This window comes from Pteropus vampyrus, unplaced genomic scaffold (assembly GCF_000151845.1).
Source record: "Pteropus vampyrus isolate Shadow unplaced genomic scaffold, Pvam_2.0 Scaffold285, whole genome shotgun sequence".
Taxonomy (NCBI): domain Eukaryota; kingdom Metazoa; phylum Chordata; class Mammalia; order Chiroptera; family Pteropodidae; genus Pteropus; species Pteropus vampyrus.
Window position 1 is genome coordinate 1,373,371 of NW_011889066.1, and position 16,254 is coordinate 1,389,624.

General features: G+C 55.4%; 1 protein-coding gene across 6 annotated transcripts in view; it reads right to left on the reverse strand.

The window, feature by feature from the left end:
• Positions 1 to 1,477: 1,477 nt before the first annotated feature.
• LOC105302825 (plexin-A1) overlaps positions 1,478 to 16,254 on the reverse strand; it is a 311,386-nt gene continuing 296,609 nt past the window's right edge. For 4 of the 6 annotated variants that reach the window (XM_023520932.1, XM_023520930.1, XM_023520933.1 and 1 more), the window contains 12 exons: positions 14,290 to 14,432; positions 12,846 to 13,102; positions 12,405 to 12,471; positions 8,650 to 8,796; positions 8,383 to 8,542; positions 7,422 to 7,525; positions 7,018 to 7,114; positions 6,463 to 6,653; positions 6,173 to 6,342; positions 4,727 to 4,987; positions 4,495 to 4,645; positions 1,478 to 2,786 (listed from right to left, as the gene is read on the reverse strand). In XM_023520932.1, the coding sequence (XP_023376700.1) occupies positions 2,691 to 2,786; positions 4,495 to 4,645; positions 4,727 to 4,987; positions 6,173 to 6,342; positions 6,463 to 6,653; positions 7,018 to 7,114; positions 7,422 to 7,525; positions 8,383 to 8,542; positions 8,650 to 8,796; positions 12,405 to 12,471; positions 12,846 to 13,102; positions 14,290 to 14,432 (1,844 nt within the window). In that variant the 3' untranslated portion in view covers positions 1,478 to 2,690. The other 2 variants (XM_023520931.1, XM_023520935.1) reach the window with 2 other exon arrangements.

Consider the following 16,254-nt stretch of genomic DNA (forward strand, 5'->3'; position numbering starts at 1 on the left):
ACTGGCAAGATGCTGTCTGGAGGTGAAAGTGGGATGCCTGGGCCCGGCACCTGGGGTGCTACAGAGCTGGGAGGACTGTGGGAACTAGTGATAAGAACTCAGAGCCTAACTGCACAACCTGGCAGGAAGGACGGTGTGGGACCTGCTGCACTGGGGACACAGCAGGCTTAGAATTAGCTTGATCAGCTAGCATGTAAACAGATATTGCTAAAGTGCTTGCGCCTGATAGGTGTGCGCTGTGCAGTGGGCCACACACTCTGCAAGGCCAGCAGCACCCCTCCTCCTCCCTCACCATGTACAGCCTCTTGAGGTGAGCAGGGGACCGGCCCTCTGTGGGCTGGGAGGCCTCAGGAAGCAGAGTTGGAACTGGATTCTGAAGTGGGCATTGCAGGAGTGGAGGCGCCCTAAACTGACCCCTGTGGAACTGGAAGAACAGAGCCTCAGTTAGAAGCCAACATCCAGGGAAGACTTTGGGGGAAACTAAGACCTATACCCAGGCATGGCTAGGCGACCTCAGAGAGGAAACAGGGATGCACCCAGGAATGGGAATCCAGGCCAGAGCAGTGGCAACCGAAACGACAGACTGATCTCTACAGTGATCAGCCTCACACCTGGCCTGCCACATCGACCCAGGAACAAGCCCATGTAGGCTCTGCTGGGGTCAGGGGCTGACTGAGCTCCAGTTGGTCATCCACAGAAGCAGGAGGCCCGAGCCCTGCTCAGTGCCCACAACAGAGAAAGGAACCCGAATTTCCCCAGTTCCAGGAGCTTCCTGAGTCAGTTCTCAGGTTTCACATTGCTTCCCCACTGAGGGAGCAGCCCCTAACCTGATCTCTGAGGTGTACGGTCTGGCTCACACTGCTCAGGAGCGGGAGGCCCAAGACAGACAGCCGTGGGCACAGGGCTGGCCACAGTTAGCTGTCCCTTAAAGTCCATGGGAATCTTTAGTACCATCAAAAAAGTGAACTTGAAGGGGGCCGCTTGTCTGATTTTATAAGTGACTGACTAATTAAAAAACATAAAAAAGGGTCTAACAACCTCTAATATTCAACACTTGCAGTTTTAAAAAGATCAAGTCAGACTAAACGCTAGTACAGTCATGCAGGAATCCATAGCCCCTCAACCCGGAAGCTCTCGGGTGGGGGGGGCCTGAGAGTTCTCTCTTTTTTACATCAAAACAAAAACAGGACAAACTGGTTGAGGGGTGGAGGCCTGGGATGCTCCGCTAAGGGAAACTGGCCACTTGCTTCATGATCATGTGGTATTGCTTTACCACTGCCTTGATTCTCTTACTCTAAATTGTAAAATTTCTCCTCCTCCAGTCAACTATATAGGACCCCACTGGGGCTGGAGACTAAGGCTAGAGCCACACACACAGATATATATATATATATATATATATATATATATATATATATATATACATATATATATATATATATGTATATATATATATATATATACACACACACACACATATGTATATATATGTATAATAACGTACAGATGTTTTCTAATTAAAAATTTGTTCTTTTTTGCTGAGAGCAGGGTGGACAAGGCCAACCACCAGGCCCTCTGGTCACTGTGTCCTGCTCCCAGCTAGACCAGCAAGTATACCAAGGGGCCCTGCCATGGTCCTGGCTGCCCAGTCAGAGTGCAGCAGGATAAAAACAAAACAAAAAACAGTCCCCAGATGTCCCATGGCGCTTGAGGGGCCAGAACACTGCTGAGATGCCAGACCGGAAGCTGCTAGAAGGTGGATGTGGAGAGCTGGGAAGATAGGGAGGGAGGGAGGATGGTCAGGGCTGCTCCCACAAGCTCCATGCTAGAGAGCTTGCCAGGAGTGGACGCAGTAGAGGAGTACATGGAATAAATAATGGGAACGTGTGCTCATGACTGGAGCCCCAGGCTCCCAGAGGCACAGCCCTGAGGACACAAAGGGAGTTGCTGAGTCCTTCTGGAAGTCACTTGGGAGCTGTGAGCACTGCCTTCCTTCAGCCCCTCCACAGGAGGTTGCTGGGGCCTCTCTCTGGGCGAGGTGGACATGGCGCTTCAGCCTCTGCCGCAGAGAGCACGCGGTGAATCGGAGGACGGTGGCGGCGGTGCAGCAGAGAGCATGAGGGTGCCAGATGTGGCAGGCAGGCAGGCGGCGACAGCCCAGATCAACTTCGGCTCACCTTGGCTGGGCCTGGCATCCAACCTCCCCCAGGCTTCCAGCGAGGCCTCAGTCCTCAGGCTCTGCGTGGGAAGCTGGGAAGGCTAACCCCTTCCCAGCCCCTCGTCCTGGCCCTTCTGGCCTCGCCAGCCTGAGCTCAAGGAAACAACCAGAATGGCTTCCACCCTCCTGGAGGGCTCAGCCTTACCCCTAGGTCTTAAGCAGTCACTCAAGTCTTCTGAGAAGGTCCCAGCGGCACCTGGGCTTCCCCAGCCCTAAAGCCAGCAGCTCTGGGCACAGAGGGTGTTGCAGAAACCATCTCACCCACACCAGTAAGAACCAGGACCCCCGTAAGGCGGGAGGGCGGGGGAGAGCCAGGAGAACGCTGGCCTGCATGCCCGCCCTGAGCACACGGGCACCCGGCACAGGTCGGGGGAAGCTGCCTCCAGGGATCTCGCAGCTTTGGCTGATGATCGGAGGCCACCCCTGCAGGCTCTCTTGCTCATCTCTTGCCAGACAGTGGAGACCAGGTGACTCAGCTGCTCAGGGTCATCGTGTCCACCACCTGCTCCAGCTTGCTCCGGAGCCGCTGCCGCCGAGCCTGCTCATCCTTCTCCAGAGCTGTCAGGATCTGTGGAGGCCAGTGGGGGAATTAGCAGGCTTGGCCAGGGCCACCACTCATGTGGGACCAGTACATCAATGCTTGGAGGGTTGTACACAATAGGCGTGTGACATGGCCATGGCCAGCAAGGGCTCTGGAGCAGATGCCCGATTCTATCCCTTCCATTCTCAGGTAAGAGACCTGGGTTTTCAGCCTGGAACCCCAGAACCCCAGTGGGAAGGATGAGTACCCCTGGTCACTATTCCTAATCTCAACCCCCAAAACACCAGCCTTAAATAGGGCTCTGGTCATAGCCAGCCCTTCATGTCCGTTCTCCTTGGTGCAGTTCCCCATCTACTGATGGGAGCAGGGCCTGGCCACCCAGGGTGCGGATGTGCTGCCACCCTCTGGAAGACCCCTCTATACTGCAACTCAGCCTGCTGCTTCCAGCCCCCCAGGAAACAGGGGCACCTCAAGCTCACACTCTCAGTTCCTGCTGGCACATCAGCCCCCTGGTATATGTCCACACTGCCATCTTGCTCCACCCCATGACCTCAGTGTCTTTGCACCCCTTTATAGTGGAGCTCCTCAGAGAACCTCTAGATGGCTTTAAAGTCCCCAACCCCCAGGCAGTGTCACCAGGTCACCCAAGATCACCCTTCTTGGCCCCAGGGTATGGCCCATTCCCTTCCTGCTCTGGACTCACCTCCAGGGCCGCCTCCTCCAATCTCAGCTAAAGGTTCTCTGTTCAATGCTAACCCCTACAACCTGACACTGGAACCCAAGTCTCTCCTGAGTCCTAGTTCCACTCCCATTAAAGTATAAGGCAGACTTCTCGAACTTCCTCACCATCTGTTTCTTACTCAGCCTCAAGTCTGGAGTCACACCCCATAGCTAGTTGGATCAGCAAGTCCTGGCCCTTCCCACACACGACCCAATACCACAGCTACAGCCCCTAGGCGGTCCCTGCCTCCCCCGCCCTGGGTACCCAAAAGTCAGATCATCGTTCAAGGCCTACACACTCAGTGACAGGCCCTTTGCTTCAACCTCGCCTCCCCTTCCACCTGGCATGGCTCTAATTTAGTGCTGTGGCCTCCACAGTCCTGCAGCTGGGCCCACTCTGGGCTCAGAACCTTGGCAGTGGCCATGCCTGTGCCTGTCCTGCCTCTCTGGCCCTGTGTGCCCAATTTAGCCCATGAGTCAGTCCCCCTTCCTTAGACGTCTCAGGGAGCCCCAGCTCTGTGCAAACAGATGGCAAGGAGGCCTCCTAAGGTCTTACTCCAGGTAAGACCTTACTTCAGCAGAAAAGACACTAAAGAAGGGTCTGCTGCCCTACCCTGAAGATGATCAACCACATAATGGGCCTTCAGGGAATAGCCACTCATTAACCCATGTTCTCCACCTCAGGAAGCCACTGACATCTGCTCCCCAACACCCCCTACTCTGAAAGCAGGCTCCCTGACCTGCTGCAACCAGCCCGACGACCCCGCTAGGCCTGGTGGGCAGTCACAACAGCACTAAATGCCTGTCCCAGCAAGTAAGGTGGCCAGTGGGGGTACAGAGCAGAGAAGGCAGGCTCCTGGCCAGCCTAGAGGCCTGGGGAGAAGCGGGTAGAGGCGGTGGAGGTGACAGAAGGGCCCCAGAGAGGGAGCCCTGTTTGGCAAGGTCTGGTGTGAAGCTGAGCAGGGCTATGTGTAACAGGCCTGGGGTGAGGCCAGTGGCCAGTGTGTGTGCTCACCTCGTCCTTGTACTTGGTGATATAGGAGTAGATCTCATGCAAGGCGCTCATGCTATTGAACTGGCTCAGGTGTAGCCGCGACTGCTCGGCCAGGTATGCACTCATATCCTGGTCGCTGATGGCAGGCATCTTGGCAATGTCAGCATAGTACCTGCAGGCATACAGCAGGTCGGGGATGTGAGCTGAGTCCTGGTCCTCAGCCCGCCGCCTCCCCCCTGCATGCTCGCCTCACCTTTCCACCCAGCTCTTATAGTTGGGAATGTCCTTGGCGTAGAGCAGCTTGTTGGAGGGTGAGTCCTTGCCCAGCTTGTGCTCGGACGTGGAACAGGAGTCCATGAATGTCTGGGCCACCACCGACAGGCAGGCATCTGTGATACTGCTCTTGTGGATGTCAAACACGAACTGTGGGTTCTTGATCACGTTCACCCAGAAACGCAGGGGCAGGCTGTGGGCGGGCAGGCCAGATGCATGATCAGACAGGGCTGTAGTACCCCTTCCAGACAGCACAGGAAAGGGGCCAGTCAGCAGCCTCATAGCTTGCTTGGTACCAGCATTCACAGTGGCCATGAATTTCCTGAGGAAACTGAGACCCAGATAGGGGTGTCTCCTGCCACTCACACTCCGGGAAGGCAGTCCCTCCCCATGATCACATGCTTAGATGCACACTTACACACAGTTACACCCCTGCTTTTGCCCAGGAAGGGCTCTGGGAGACACATCCCCATAGACAGCTGACCTCTGTGCCCAAAATGACGCTCCTAAGACAGCCATCAACTGGGTTATCTAATAGCCACGAGCCACATGTAGCTGTTTAAATTGAAATTAAATAAAGTTAATTCAGAGTCTTAGCTGAAGTAGTCACGTGTCAAATGCTCAGTAGCCACACATGGCCAGCGGCCACTACTCTCGACAGCACAGATCAAGAACATTCTGTCATTGCAGAGAATTCTGCACAGTGCTGACCTAGATGATGCTGGTTCTTCTGCTGCATCCGTGGAACCCCTTCAAGGCCCACAGGCAGCACAGGTGAAGCTAGAGGCCCAGAGCTGGTAGCATTTAGTGGCAGCATTTAGAGGCCAGAGTGCTGGGAAGGGTGAGACTACCATGGGACCAGGAACAAAGAAGAAAGAGGCACAGGATGTTCTCTGAAGATGGGCATGTAGTCAGGCTCAGGGAGAGAAAGCCGGACTGGGCAGCAGCTGCTAGTAGGCTGGATGCTGGCTACCTTGAGGGGTGAGAGTGTCAAAGTATTTGCTGTCACCACCACTGTCATGCTCATCACTGCCAATGGCTGGTATGAGCCTGGCCCACCAAGCCCATTTCTCACACCTGCGCATGCCATGCGCACCCAGGGACACACAAAGCACACGTGGGTGAAAACACACATGCCCGCAGGCATGCATACACCCAGCTCCCAAAGGGGGTCCTCCAAGTTGAAGCAGAGGTCATGCCTAGACCTGGAACACAGGAGGCAGTGGATGCCCCCAGATGAGTGAGTTGGGAAGGCCCACCTAAAGAAGGGCTGACCACAGCAGGGAGACAGCGAATCCAGGCCAGCCATTCCCTTTGCCCATTAGAAGAGGGCCTCCTGCAGTAACTCAGGCCCCGCCTTGCCTGGCTGTGCCCCAGTGCCTCACCTGGCCCCACTACCACATCCCTCCCACCCCCCCATAGGTACCAGTTGCTCTTCCAGGTGTGGCGCACATCCGAGTCATGTATTTGGTGCTGGTCAGCTTGCTCGTCCAGGAAGTCGAACATATACTTGATGGCCAGCGGCAGGGCCGAGCCTCGGTGTGCTGTGCTAAAGATGGTCTCAAACAGGTCATCCACAAACTTCTGCAGCGTGCCCTGCAAATAGGAGAGGTTACAGAGACCCAAGGCACCACTGGCAGCCCCTCACCTCCTGGGTGACCTGGGCAGCCGAATGTGCCACCCCCACATCCTTGCCGCCTGCCCACCCAGGCCTACCTTGGTGGCCAGCAGCCGTGTCAGGTAGATCTCCGAGACCATCTTGCTGCCGCGGTCACCCTCACGCTGGTCTAGGTGGTCGTGGTTCTTCACCAGGTGCCATAGCTTGGTGCCGCTCTCCAGATCAGGTGTGATCATGGGTGTGCGCGAGCGCAGGCTGTCAGGACTACTGGCCGTGCGCAGCATGCTCTCTGCAGGCACCATGCCATCAGCTGGCAGGCCTACTGCATCCAGCACCCACACCTCACCCTGGCCCTGGCTAGGTGGCCGTGGGCTAGCAGCTCCTCTATCTGACCCTCAGTTTCCATATCTGAAAACTGGGGTCTTCAGTCCACCTTGCTGGGTGGGAGGGGACAGAAGGGAACACACTATGTGTGGGTGTGCCTGTAGGGAGAAAGGTGCAGCCTCCAAATTGGAGGAAAGGCCAAGTATCCAAGTGACAGGCCGTGATGTGGCCCCTCCCAGCCTTTGCATGGCCCTGCTGCAAAAGGGCCCAGGGGAGGCATCCTGCCCAGGTCAGTGAGCCATGCCCGCTGCCCCCAACTGGCTCCTCACCATATCTGCTGAGGGACTTGGTGAAAGTGGACGAGTTGGAGATGTTGTAGGCAGATGTCTGCTTAGGCACCAGCGCCACTGAGGACCCATCTGTCACCTGTGGGCAGAGGGTTGGGAGATGCATAACCTATTATTGGGAGCCCTAGTGATAGCCCCAGTCCTTCTGGGTACAATGCCTGGAGGCCAGTCACCTCACCACTCAGTTCCTCACTGGTGCACCTCCAAGGCTATTAAGACAACCAGATGGGTCAAGTGCAGGGCCCAGGAAGGATACACCCGTTCCCTTTTCTCTCTGACATTTGTCATCCACCAATAGCCAGGACTGGACACCAGCTTCTGCACTGCCCTGGAGCTCTGAGGAAACAGGCTGGGCCATGGCCAGAGGGTGGGAAGTCTGGGGTCACCTGATAGTGAGCCAGCGTGTTCAGCCTCTTCCAGTCATTGTCGATCTTGGTGGTGACATCTTCATCCTGTAGGATGATGCGTGCCATGCGACCCTGGCGCCACTCTGAAGGGAAGGGGAGCACTGAGGGTTGGGACCATAGGCAGGTGCCTCTGCTGCCCCCTCCTTTCTTGGTCTCACCTCTCAGCCCCAAGGAGCACAGGCATCCTGGGGGTACTTGGTGCAGGGCCTTGAACAGCAGAATAATTAAGGGACAAGGCTACCCTCCCTCTGAGCAGCTCTCATCCTTGCTCAGAGCAAGAAGCATATGCCCCTGCAGTTAAGCCCTGTGACCTGCTACAGCAGCTGCCCCACCCCAGGCAGCCCAAACCCCGTGTAACGCCCTGCCTTCAAGTTCTAGGAAGCTCTTCCAACTCCTCAGCCTGGCATTTGAGGCCTCCATGGTGGCCCCCTCCAGCTCTCTAGCCAAACCTACCATAGGACTCTCCGGCTCTAGACCTACTATGCTTCCTCTGGCCCTCCCTAGCTCTATGGGTACCCCCACCTGCCTGGGTCCTGAGCCACAGCACCGTCTCCAATGGCCCATCCTCCTCCTAGAGTACATGAGAACTCCAACTCCAGCTTCTCCCCTGGACAGGGCGGCTCCTAAGCATACTCCCTGATTCCATTCTCTACTCCAACCTGGCTCGCCCACACCCAGAGCACAGCCCAGATCACATCCCTTCCCTCAAGCCCTCCTCAACATACCCCCTGCCACATGGCCTCCAGAAACCTCCACCAGAGCTCAGTGGCAGGCCTGGACCAGGAGACTCTGCTTGGACTTCTCTAGCTAAGCCCATTACCTGTGGCCCCCCAGAAATGTCCGCTGGTGCTGCCCCTTTCCTGGGCTACATATCTGGGCATGGGCACTGCCCAGAGCTCCAGCACAGCCATGCTACCGTGAGAACCTCTCTCATGCTCACCTAGGTCCATGTCCCCAGCCTTGGGCCGCTGGGAGTAGGGTACGCCCTTGTACACAGCATCTAGCAGCTTCTCCTTGACCTGCGTCACCGTGTCGCAGTTCAGTCCCTTCACCGGAACCTCAGGTGCGTTCTCATTCTCAGGGTTCACACAGTTCAGGGTCTGGGGGTGGGGAGGGGTGCAGCATCAGCCCCCACCTCTCACTTGTCAGGTGTCAGGTACACGGGAGAGTGTGAAGCGGGCAGGGCAGGATGCTGGCCCGTGCTCACCAGTGTCTTGTAGTCAATCTGCTGCCGGATGAGCTTGTCCTCGCTCAGGGAGTAGCGGGCCTCACCCGTGATGGCGTCAATGGGGCCCTTCTCCATCTGCTGCTTGATGGCGCAGTACAGCATGAACAGCGGCTCCCCCGCGCACTCCTGTGGCCGTAGCAGGTGGGTGGGCGTTAGGTGGCAGCCAGGACCGCCAGGGGCTTCCACTCCTGCCCACCTACTCCCACCCTTCCAGGGCCTCTGCACCTTTCCCACAAGGAGAAAATGAGTAATATTTCCAAATTCTTTTAAGGAGGCAAGTTCTACTTCCTGTTGCAGAGCCCAACAAAGACTATGCAAGTAAATAAATAAGTTAAACAGACCCATGGCTCCTATGAATGTTGATGTGAAAAATCCCAATGAGACCTTAGCAAGAAGAGCTAGGAGTGTATCAGAGGAGAACACGAGGTGGCCAAGCGGGGTTTATGCCAACAAAGACCAAAGCCCTGAAATCTTCCCAGCTCGGGCCTCAGCAGGCCTACTGCCCTAGTCCCCAGCTGATTCCCCAGCATCCCACTTGCCAGAGACTGACCGAGGTACGAGCACTGCACTGTGGAAGAACCTCCGGGCTGTGGTCCCACCCACATAGCATGGGTGGACTGTGAGCCATAAACCCTAGGCATGACCTCGATCTGGTGGTTGTCAGGGCCCACCCAACTGGGACCCCTGCCCCTGCAGACAGAAGGCTGCTCCCCTCAATTACTCGAGGTGCAGAGGTACCAATCCAGGGCAGCTCTTCAGCACTGAAGGGTATAGGAATCAAGTCAAGGCCATGGAGTGGTCCCTGGGCACTCGGTGAAGGTCTGCTCTGTCCATGCTCTCAACCGCTGCTCCCAACACTACAGCCACAAAAGCTGCCTCCTGTTCCTCCAACCACTTAGTATCCCACTTCAGGGCCTTGGCACCTGCTGTCCCTAGAAAAATCTCTCTCTCAGGTCATCACTGGCCCTTCCAGACTCCACCCAATGTCCCTTCTCAGAAAGGCTCTCCATGACCACTAGGTCAAAGCTGCTAGCCCGCATCGCAATCAGGGCCCTGCTACAATCCCTGGTTCCTGTTGTTCTCTTTGCTGCCATCTACCCACCGGAGTGAAATCTGCTGGGGGGCCAGGACATGGTTGGCTCATCCACATCATCTCTCAACACCCAGCACAGAGCCTGTGCATGTGCAAGGCTCCAGACACTGCTGAACAACAAATGCCATGAATGGAAAGAGGCTCATGTCCTTACATCAAAGTGAAGAAAGTCGACGTCAGAGCTGGCCAGTCCTATCTGCCCCAGGACTGCTCACAACTGCAGGCGCCATGCCTCAAGGGGCCAGGATTGCTGCATCCCCTGCACAGGCGAGGCCCCACCTAAGCGTGGGCACAGGGTCCTTTGTCGCTTTGGATGCCTGATAGAGTTCAAGTGTGCCCCAAGCAGGCAGCATGCTGGCCTCTCCCCCGTGCCCCTGGCACAGAAACAGGAGCTTTGCCCAATAACCAGTTGCCATGGGCACCTTGTTAGCATCTACAATAATTAAAGAGACAGCCCAAGACTCTCCAACAACATGTCTCCAGAATTGGGGGTGGATGGCTCAGTCCTTTATACTCATTTCTGTGCTGTTTAGATGTGCTAAAATGAGCATGGATGACTTTTTTAGTTAAATTTTTTTGTTTGTTTCTAAAGACAGCAATGAATTAAAGGGATTTGGGTTGTTTAAAAACAGTGTGTGGCGGTCTAAAAAGAAGTGAAAGAAGCCAATCTGAAAAGGCTACAACTGAATGATTCCAACTACCAGACATTCTGGAAAAGGCAAAACTGTAGACACAATAACATATCAGCGGTTGCCAGGGGTTAGAGGGAAAATGGGGTGAACAAGTGGAGCCCAGGGGACTTTTAGAACAGTGAAACTACTCTCTGATATTGTAATGGTAGGTCCATGTCATTATACATTTGTCCAAATGCACAGAATGTTCAACACCAAGAGTGAATCTCACATAAACTATGGACTTTGGGAGATAATGTTATGTCAGCGTAGGTTCATCGATTGCAACCGATATACCACTCTGGTGGGGGATGTAATAATGGGGAGGATATAAGGGGGTACGAGGTATATGGAAAATCTCTAACTGCTGTTCGATTTTGCTGTGAATCTAAAACTGCTCTATAAATGGCAGCTCTCACTCAGCCACTCTGCCTGCGAAATCCTGCACCAGCTATACTTACTCCATTTCCTGCAGCTTGACCCTCCACTCAGCCTTACACAGAATACAGCCCAACCCAGGTCCTCAAACTGGATTTGTCAAGCTGAGTTTCTCAGCCTGTGAGACTCAGGAGCAGACAGAGGTAGATACAGATAAGACAGCTCAGACCCAGCAGTCGTGTTCTCTAAACCTTGCTTCTACTGGCTTTCTGAGTGCAATTTAACGAGCATGTAAATATGTCACACACAGTCTCACAAAAACTTACAGGAAATGCCCAACTTCGTGTTATTGGCTCCCAGCTCTGCACAACGAGAACCCCAGCATTTACTGGACACTCTCCAGGGGCCTGGATTCTGGGATTGCTGAACCACCTCCAGTGGCAGCACTCCTCCGATGAGCCCCACCACAGTCCACCTCCCATGCCCCACACTGGACCTCATGCCTACCTCAGGGCTGTTACTCCCTCTGCCTGGCTAACTCCGTCCTTTCCTTCATGCCCTTATTCAAACCTCACCCACCCTCTCAATATCCACATCTTTCTCACATATCCTAATTCCCATTTGTCCTCTCTCTCCCCAGCCAGGCAGGACTCTCCTCTGGGCATCTTTAAGCCAAGGGAGCCTGGGCCCAGCAGCATTCTTCATGAAGGGCTGAAGGTCCCATAGGCTTTCCCTGATTCAGTAAGGACACAGGAAGCAGAGATCCACAGCTAAGAAGCAACCACAGGGAGATTCAGACCCACCCTCAGCCACTTAGGCTCCACTGCCCATCACCATGTCTGTCCACAGAGCATCTACTAAAGTCAGAGGTCAGGGGACCCTGCCACTGCCACAATGAGAGAACATCTGCCAAGCTTTCGGATTTCAAGGGAAACCATACAGTAGTGTCTAAACGATCTCCCATTTTCTAAGTGCAGGTGACTAGTCCAACTTCTTACGTATGGCCCAAACAGGATCCACCTGGACTCATATCTATCCTGAAACTGCAATTTGTACTCTCTGGTCCCTACCCCATTCTGAGGACAGCCACAAGTCTCCAGGGCCCATCTTCTGGGGATGACGGGCTTCCCCCATCCTGAGCAGGTGCTTGTTTGTGCAAGCCTTCCTTACAAGGGTCAATAGGAGCCCCAAGATGCCTCCCCACGGTAACTCAACACTGGGTGCTAGACACACAGAGGTCCTCACTCAGAGTTCTCCTCCATCCTTAGCTCCAGGCCATGGGCACAGTGCAGAAACCTATATATGTATCTAACGTCTAGCTCAGCTGAACACTGGTCATGAAACCTGAGACAGCTTGCTTTACAGCTGGGGCGTCCATTCTTGCTGGGTGAAGCCTGGACAGCCTCAAGGAGAGTCAGGAAAGGGGCCAAGAGGTGCACATCCTGGGAGAGTCCACGCTGAGCCTCCAGCCTCCTCTGAGCCACTTTGGCCTTAGACTGCATATGTCCGTACATCTCTGATCTCCTGTTTCCCTTGTACCCGTCCATCTGCCCAACACCCCCTCAGCATCCTCTCCTCCCCAGCCCACCTACCTTGAGAAATTTGTACAAAAGGAAGGTGAACCAGTTGGTCAGCATCTTTTCTGCCACTGACTCGGTCCTGGAGACAGACATGGGCAGAAGTGACATAACTCCCACTGCCAGGCCTACCTACCATGACCACCCCACCCAGTTCCTGCAGCACTGAAGGTCAGGCCTTAAAAGGCACTCATGGGGGCTGGGTGGCTAGAGGGTTGCTGTGGACATCCCAGCCTTTGGCACTGGAACAGGTCTCTAAGAATGACTCAGGCCAAACACTGATGGCCCCAGATGAGGCATGCCCCAGAGTGGGCCCCATGCCCAACATGTCTGGTCACCACTATTAACATCTGGTCAGAGGAAGCTGAGGCTTCCCTTAGAACTGCAACAGCAGTGCCTCTGGGGCGGGTACCCAGCAGGGCCTCTGGCGTCTGCAGGTAGGAGGTGTGGACTCACCGCCGTAACAGCAGCTTGGGGTGGTTCTTGCTTTCCAGGTTCTTCTCAATGAGGTCGGAGAGCAACTGCTTGAGCACTCCTGTGGCATACTCCATCTCACCCTGCAGTGCCGTCATGATGAGCGAGGCCACGTTCCCACGGTCACGCATGGAGAAGCTGCGCTGGGCTTCCAGCGTGCGGATGAAGGTCAGCAAGAAATGCTTTTTGGTCAGCAGCTGCCCAAACAGCGTCAGTGATTTCTCCACGTTGGCCTGCACCTGGTGAGAACAGGCGCCTGCTCAGACCCACACTGGGGCATCCAGCACTGTCACAAGAGGTAGGGGCTGGGAAGATCTTTGGGTCAAGGAGTTGTCCAGGTCAGGTGTACAAAGGTAGAGCAGGGACAGAGAATAGGCCTCTGAAGTGCATGACATGTCACCCTGACAAGTGTCCAGACCCCAACTGTCCTCAGCAGAATGGATGTAGCCTAGTATCTACCTGAGAAGCCCACTGCGGGCAGAGACCCTGGCATACCAGCATCAGTGAGAGGTGCAGAATGAGGGCCTGCTCCTGCCTCCCTCTCTGTGGCTGGAGAAGTGAGAAAAAGAAGTAGAATGCAGTCTGGCTCTAGGGTTTCTGCTCTCTCTATCTGTATGAAAGCTTATCAGGACAGGAGGTTCCCTAACAGGCAGACAGGTGACAGGTCCCAGGTAGAACACAGTAAGAGCTAAGAGAGCAGCTGGACCAACACAACAGATGGCAATAATCCCTAGGCCAAAGCCAGAGTGAGGGGAAAGTCCATTCAAGTTCAGCTTGAGAGGGAACATCCCACCAATGGAACTGTATGGCGAGCAGGCCCTCCACCATGCAAGGTATGCAGAGAAGGGATAACCTCAGGTAGATAGCATGACGCAGCCGACTTACAGAGTCCCTGGCTATTTCTAGCTGGGATCTGGGCTCCTGGACTGCCTTGGGGGACTCCCAGAGGATAGGGGAGCTAGCCTTCTTCCCCCTGGCAGGCTTGTGCCAATGTCTGTGGAAGAAAGCCCAGCTCTACGAGGGCCTTCGTGCTGTGTCAGCCACGTGCTCCCACCCCAAACAGCCACAGAAACTCCAGCTAGGCACCCACACCTCCCAGCATACATGGCCCAGGCCCCTGCCCAGTAAAGCTTAACATTGAGAACCACCCAGGAGATAGGCCAGGTGAGCTACAGGGGGTCCAATATGGACTAGAAGGTCCCACAAAATGAAGGCTGCCAGAAGGAGCCCAGCCACTGAGGTGGTTTGCTGGGATGAGGTCCCCCTGCCCCAGGCTCTCCTGCCCCAGGCCCCTGCCAGCCCTCCCTCTTTGCTTCCCAGCATCCCTCTCTACAGGCTTGGGCTATCCCTCAGACCCTCCAGCTGCCTGCCAGCACCCAAGGAGCCCTGAAGGCAGACAAGGAGTGAGCCCCAGCCAGCAGCAAACCTCCATCTCCTTGAGCACCGGGTGGTCTTCAATCCCAGGGAAGAGCACTCGCATGGCGTATGTCCTATAATCGAGGAAGGGGATGCCAGCGCCATCCAGGTCATTGGTCAGCTCGTGAATGTCCGTCTGAAGCTCTGCAAAGGCTGTGGCCAGACGAAGTATTAAGGCAGGTATCCCACTAGCCCCCAGAACCCCAACTCAGGTTGGCCTCAAACCTTCGTTCTACTGTTCACTGGTTGGGTGACCTGTTTTTGCCTCAGTTTCCTTAGCCCCAACAGAGGGATAAAAACCCCTCTGTCATAGGATTAGCCAAGACAAGAACAGAGGAGATACTGGGACCGGGTCCTGGCTGAGAATGGCCCCTGTACCTCAAACTGGCATTTTAGGGTAGAGTAACTAGGGGTGCTGACTCTTCCGCCACCTAGGGGCTCCTGCTGCCCGCCCTGACTCCCCTAGACTGAGCTGCCTGGGAAAAGAAGGGGTGTGGCCAGCTGTGGGAGGCAAAGGGAAGCAGGGTTCCAGGGGCTCAGGGGCTATGGGCTCTCCTCAAGCCCCTCAATCCTCCAAACTGACTACTGCCACATGCAAAATGAAGCTAGCCCTACACTACCTGCCCATTCCAGGCAGCTCTGCCTTTTTCAGAAACAAAGGTGGGCAGGGACAAGCCCTGATGGAATATTCCAGAACTGTGAGAAATCGATTCTGCAGCAGTCCAAGGGATGTGCTATCTGATCAGGAGCCAGAGGAGCGCTTGGCGGGCTCTGGGAGACGGCTGGCAGGTTTAATCAAGAGCCAGGCCTTCATCTCTTGGGCACGGCTGCCAGGAGTCTGGTTATCTCCACCTGGAGGCCCTGGAGTGCCCACCAGCTGCTGCACCTGTGCATGTGCTGGCAGATAAAAGCTTTGCATGCACCCACCTCAGCAGGCAGTCATCCTTACCCTGATAGAGGCCCCGAGCTGCAGAATTCCCTTCCTGGCCCCTGCATACCTGGCTGCATCCCATCATGACTGCCCAGTGGTCAGACAGGTTTATCTAGGACAGGGGCCTTCCAGGACAGGCAGGGACTAGGCAAATGGACCCCCTGGTCCCAGTAGAGTTAACGACCTGATGCCAGGCCTGTCATGGGCATGAGGCCATCACGCAGTGGTCCAAATCCCACCCTATCACTTAGCTCTCTTTCCTCATCCAAAAATGGAATACTGCTGGTGTCTGCCTTCTAGAGCCGTGAGCAATCACTAGTTAATATCTGCAGAACGCTCAAGGGCATGCCTGGCATCTCAAAAACATCCCATAACTGTCAATTTTCATCAGTGCCGCTCTGTTCACCACTCATAAAGCCCCAGATACTCAGATGAGGCTCCAAGAGGCACACAGAGAGCCCAGAACCATGAGTAGGTGAGGGCTACCCCAGGAAGATCTGGCACTGGGGACCTTGCCCTGAGATGCCATCTCACACCCAGCCAGGGAAGCCAACCACCATGGGCCAAGACTGCTGTCTGCTGCCTAAAGCCCACAGGCATGCATGGCAGCTGAACCCAACACTCAGGTGGACATGGCTGTCCACGGCCCACAGCCCCAGCCCCAGCCCCAGCCCCAGCACCCTGATGCCAGCACTCAGGCCCACACACCCAGCCAACAGAGGTGCCCTCAGCTCTGCCAGGGATAAGCTGGGCCTTGGGAACACTGGCTTTCTGAGGCACAACAGGCAGAGACAGGCAACCCTTAGGCATGCCCTCTATTACAGCTTGGAGTCCACTACTCTGGCTCTTCCCACTGACCCCCTAACCCATTGCTCACCCATTTCTAGCATCTGTGGCCCCTGCCTGCCAGAACCCATCCCACTCTCTGGACTACCCCCTTGGGGTCCACCTACTCTCCCATCAGGGGCTTCAGGGGCACAGGGCATGTGATAAGGTGTGACATCGGAGACAGGCCAGAGTTGGGTGCAGTGGGGAAGCTGAGCT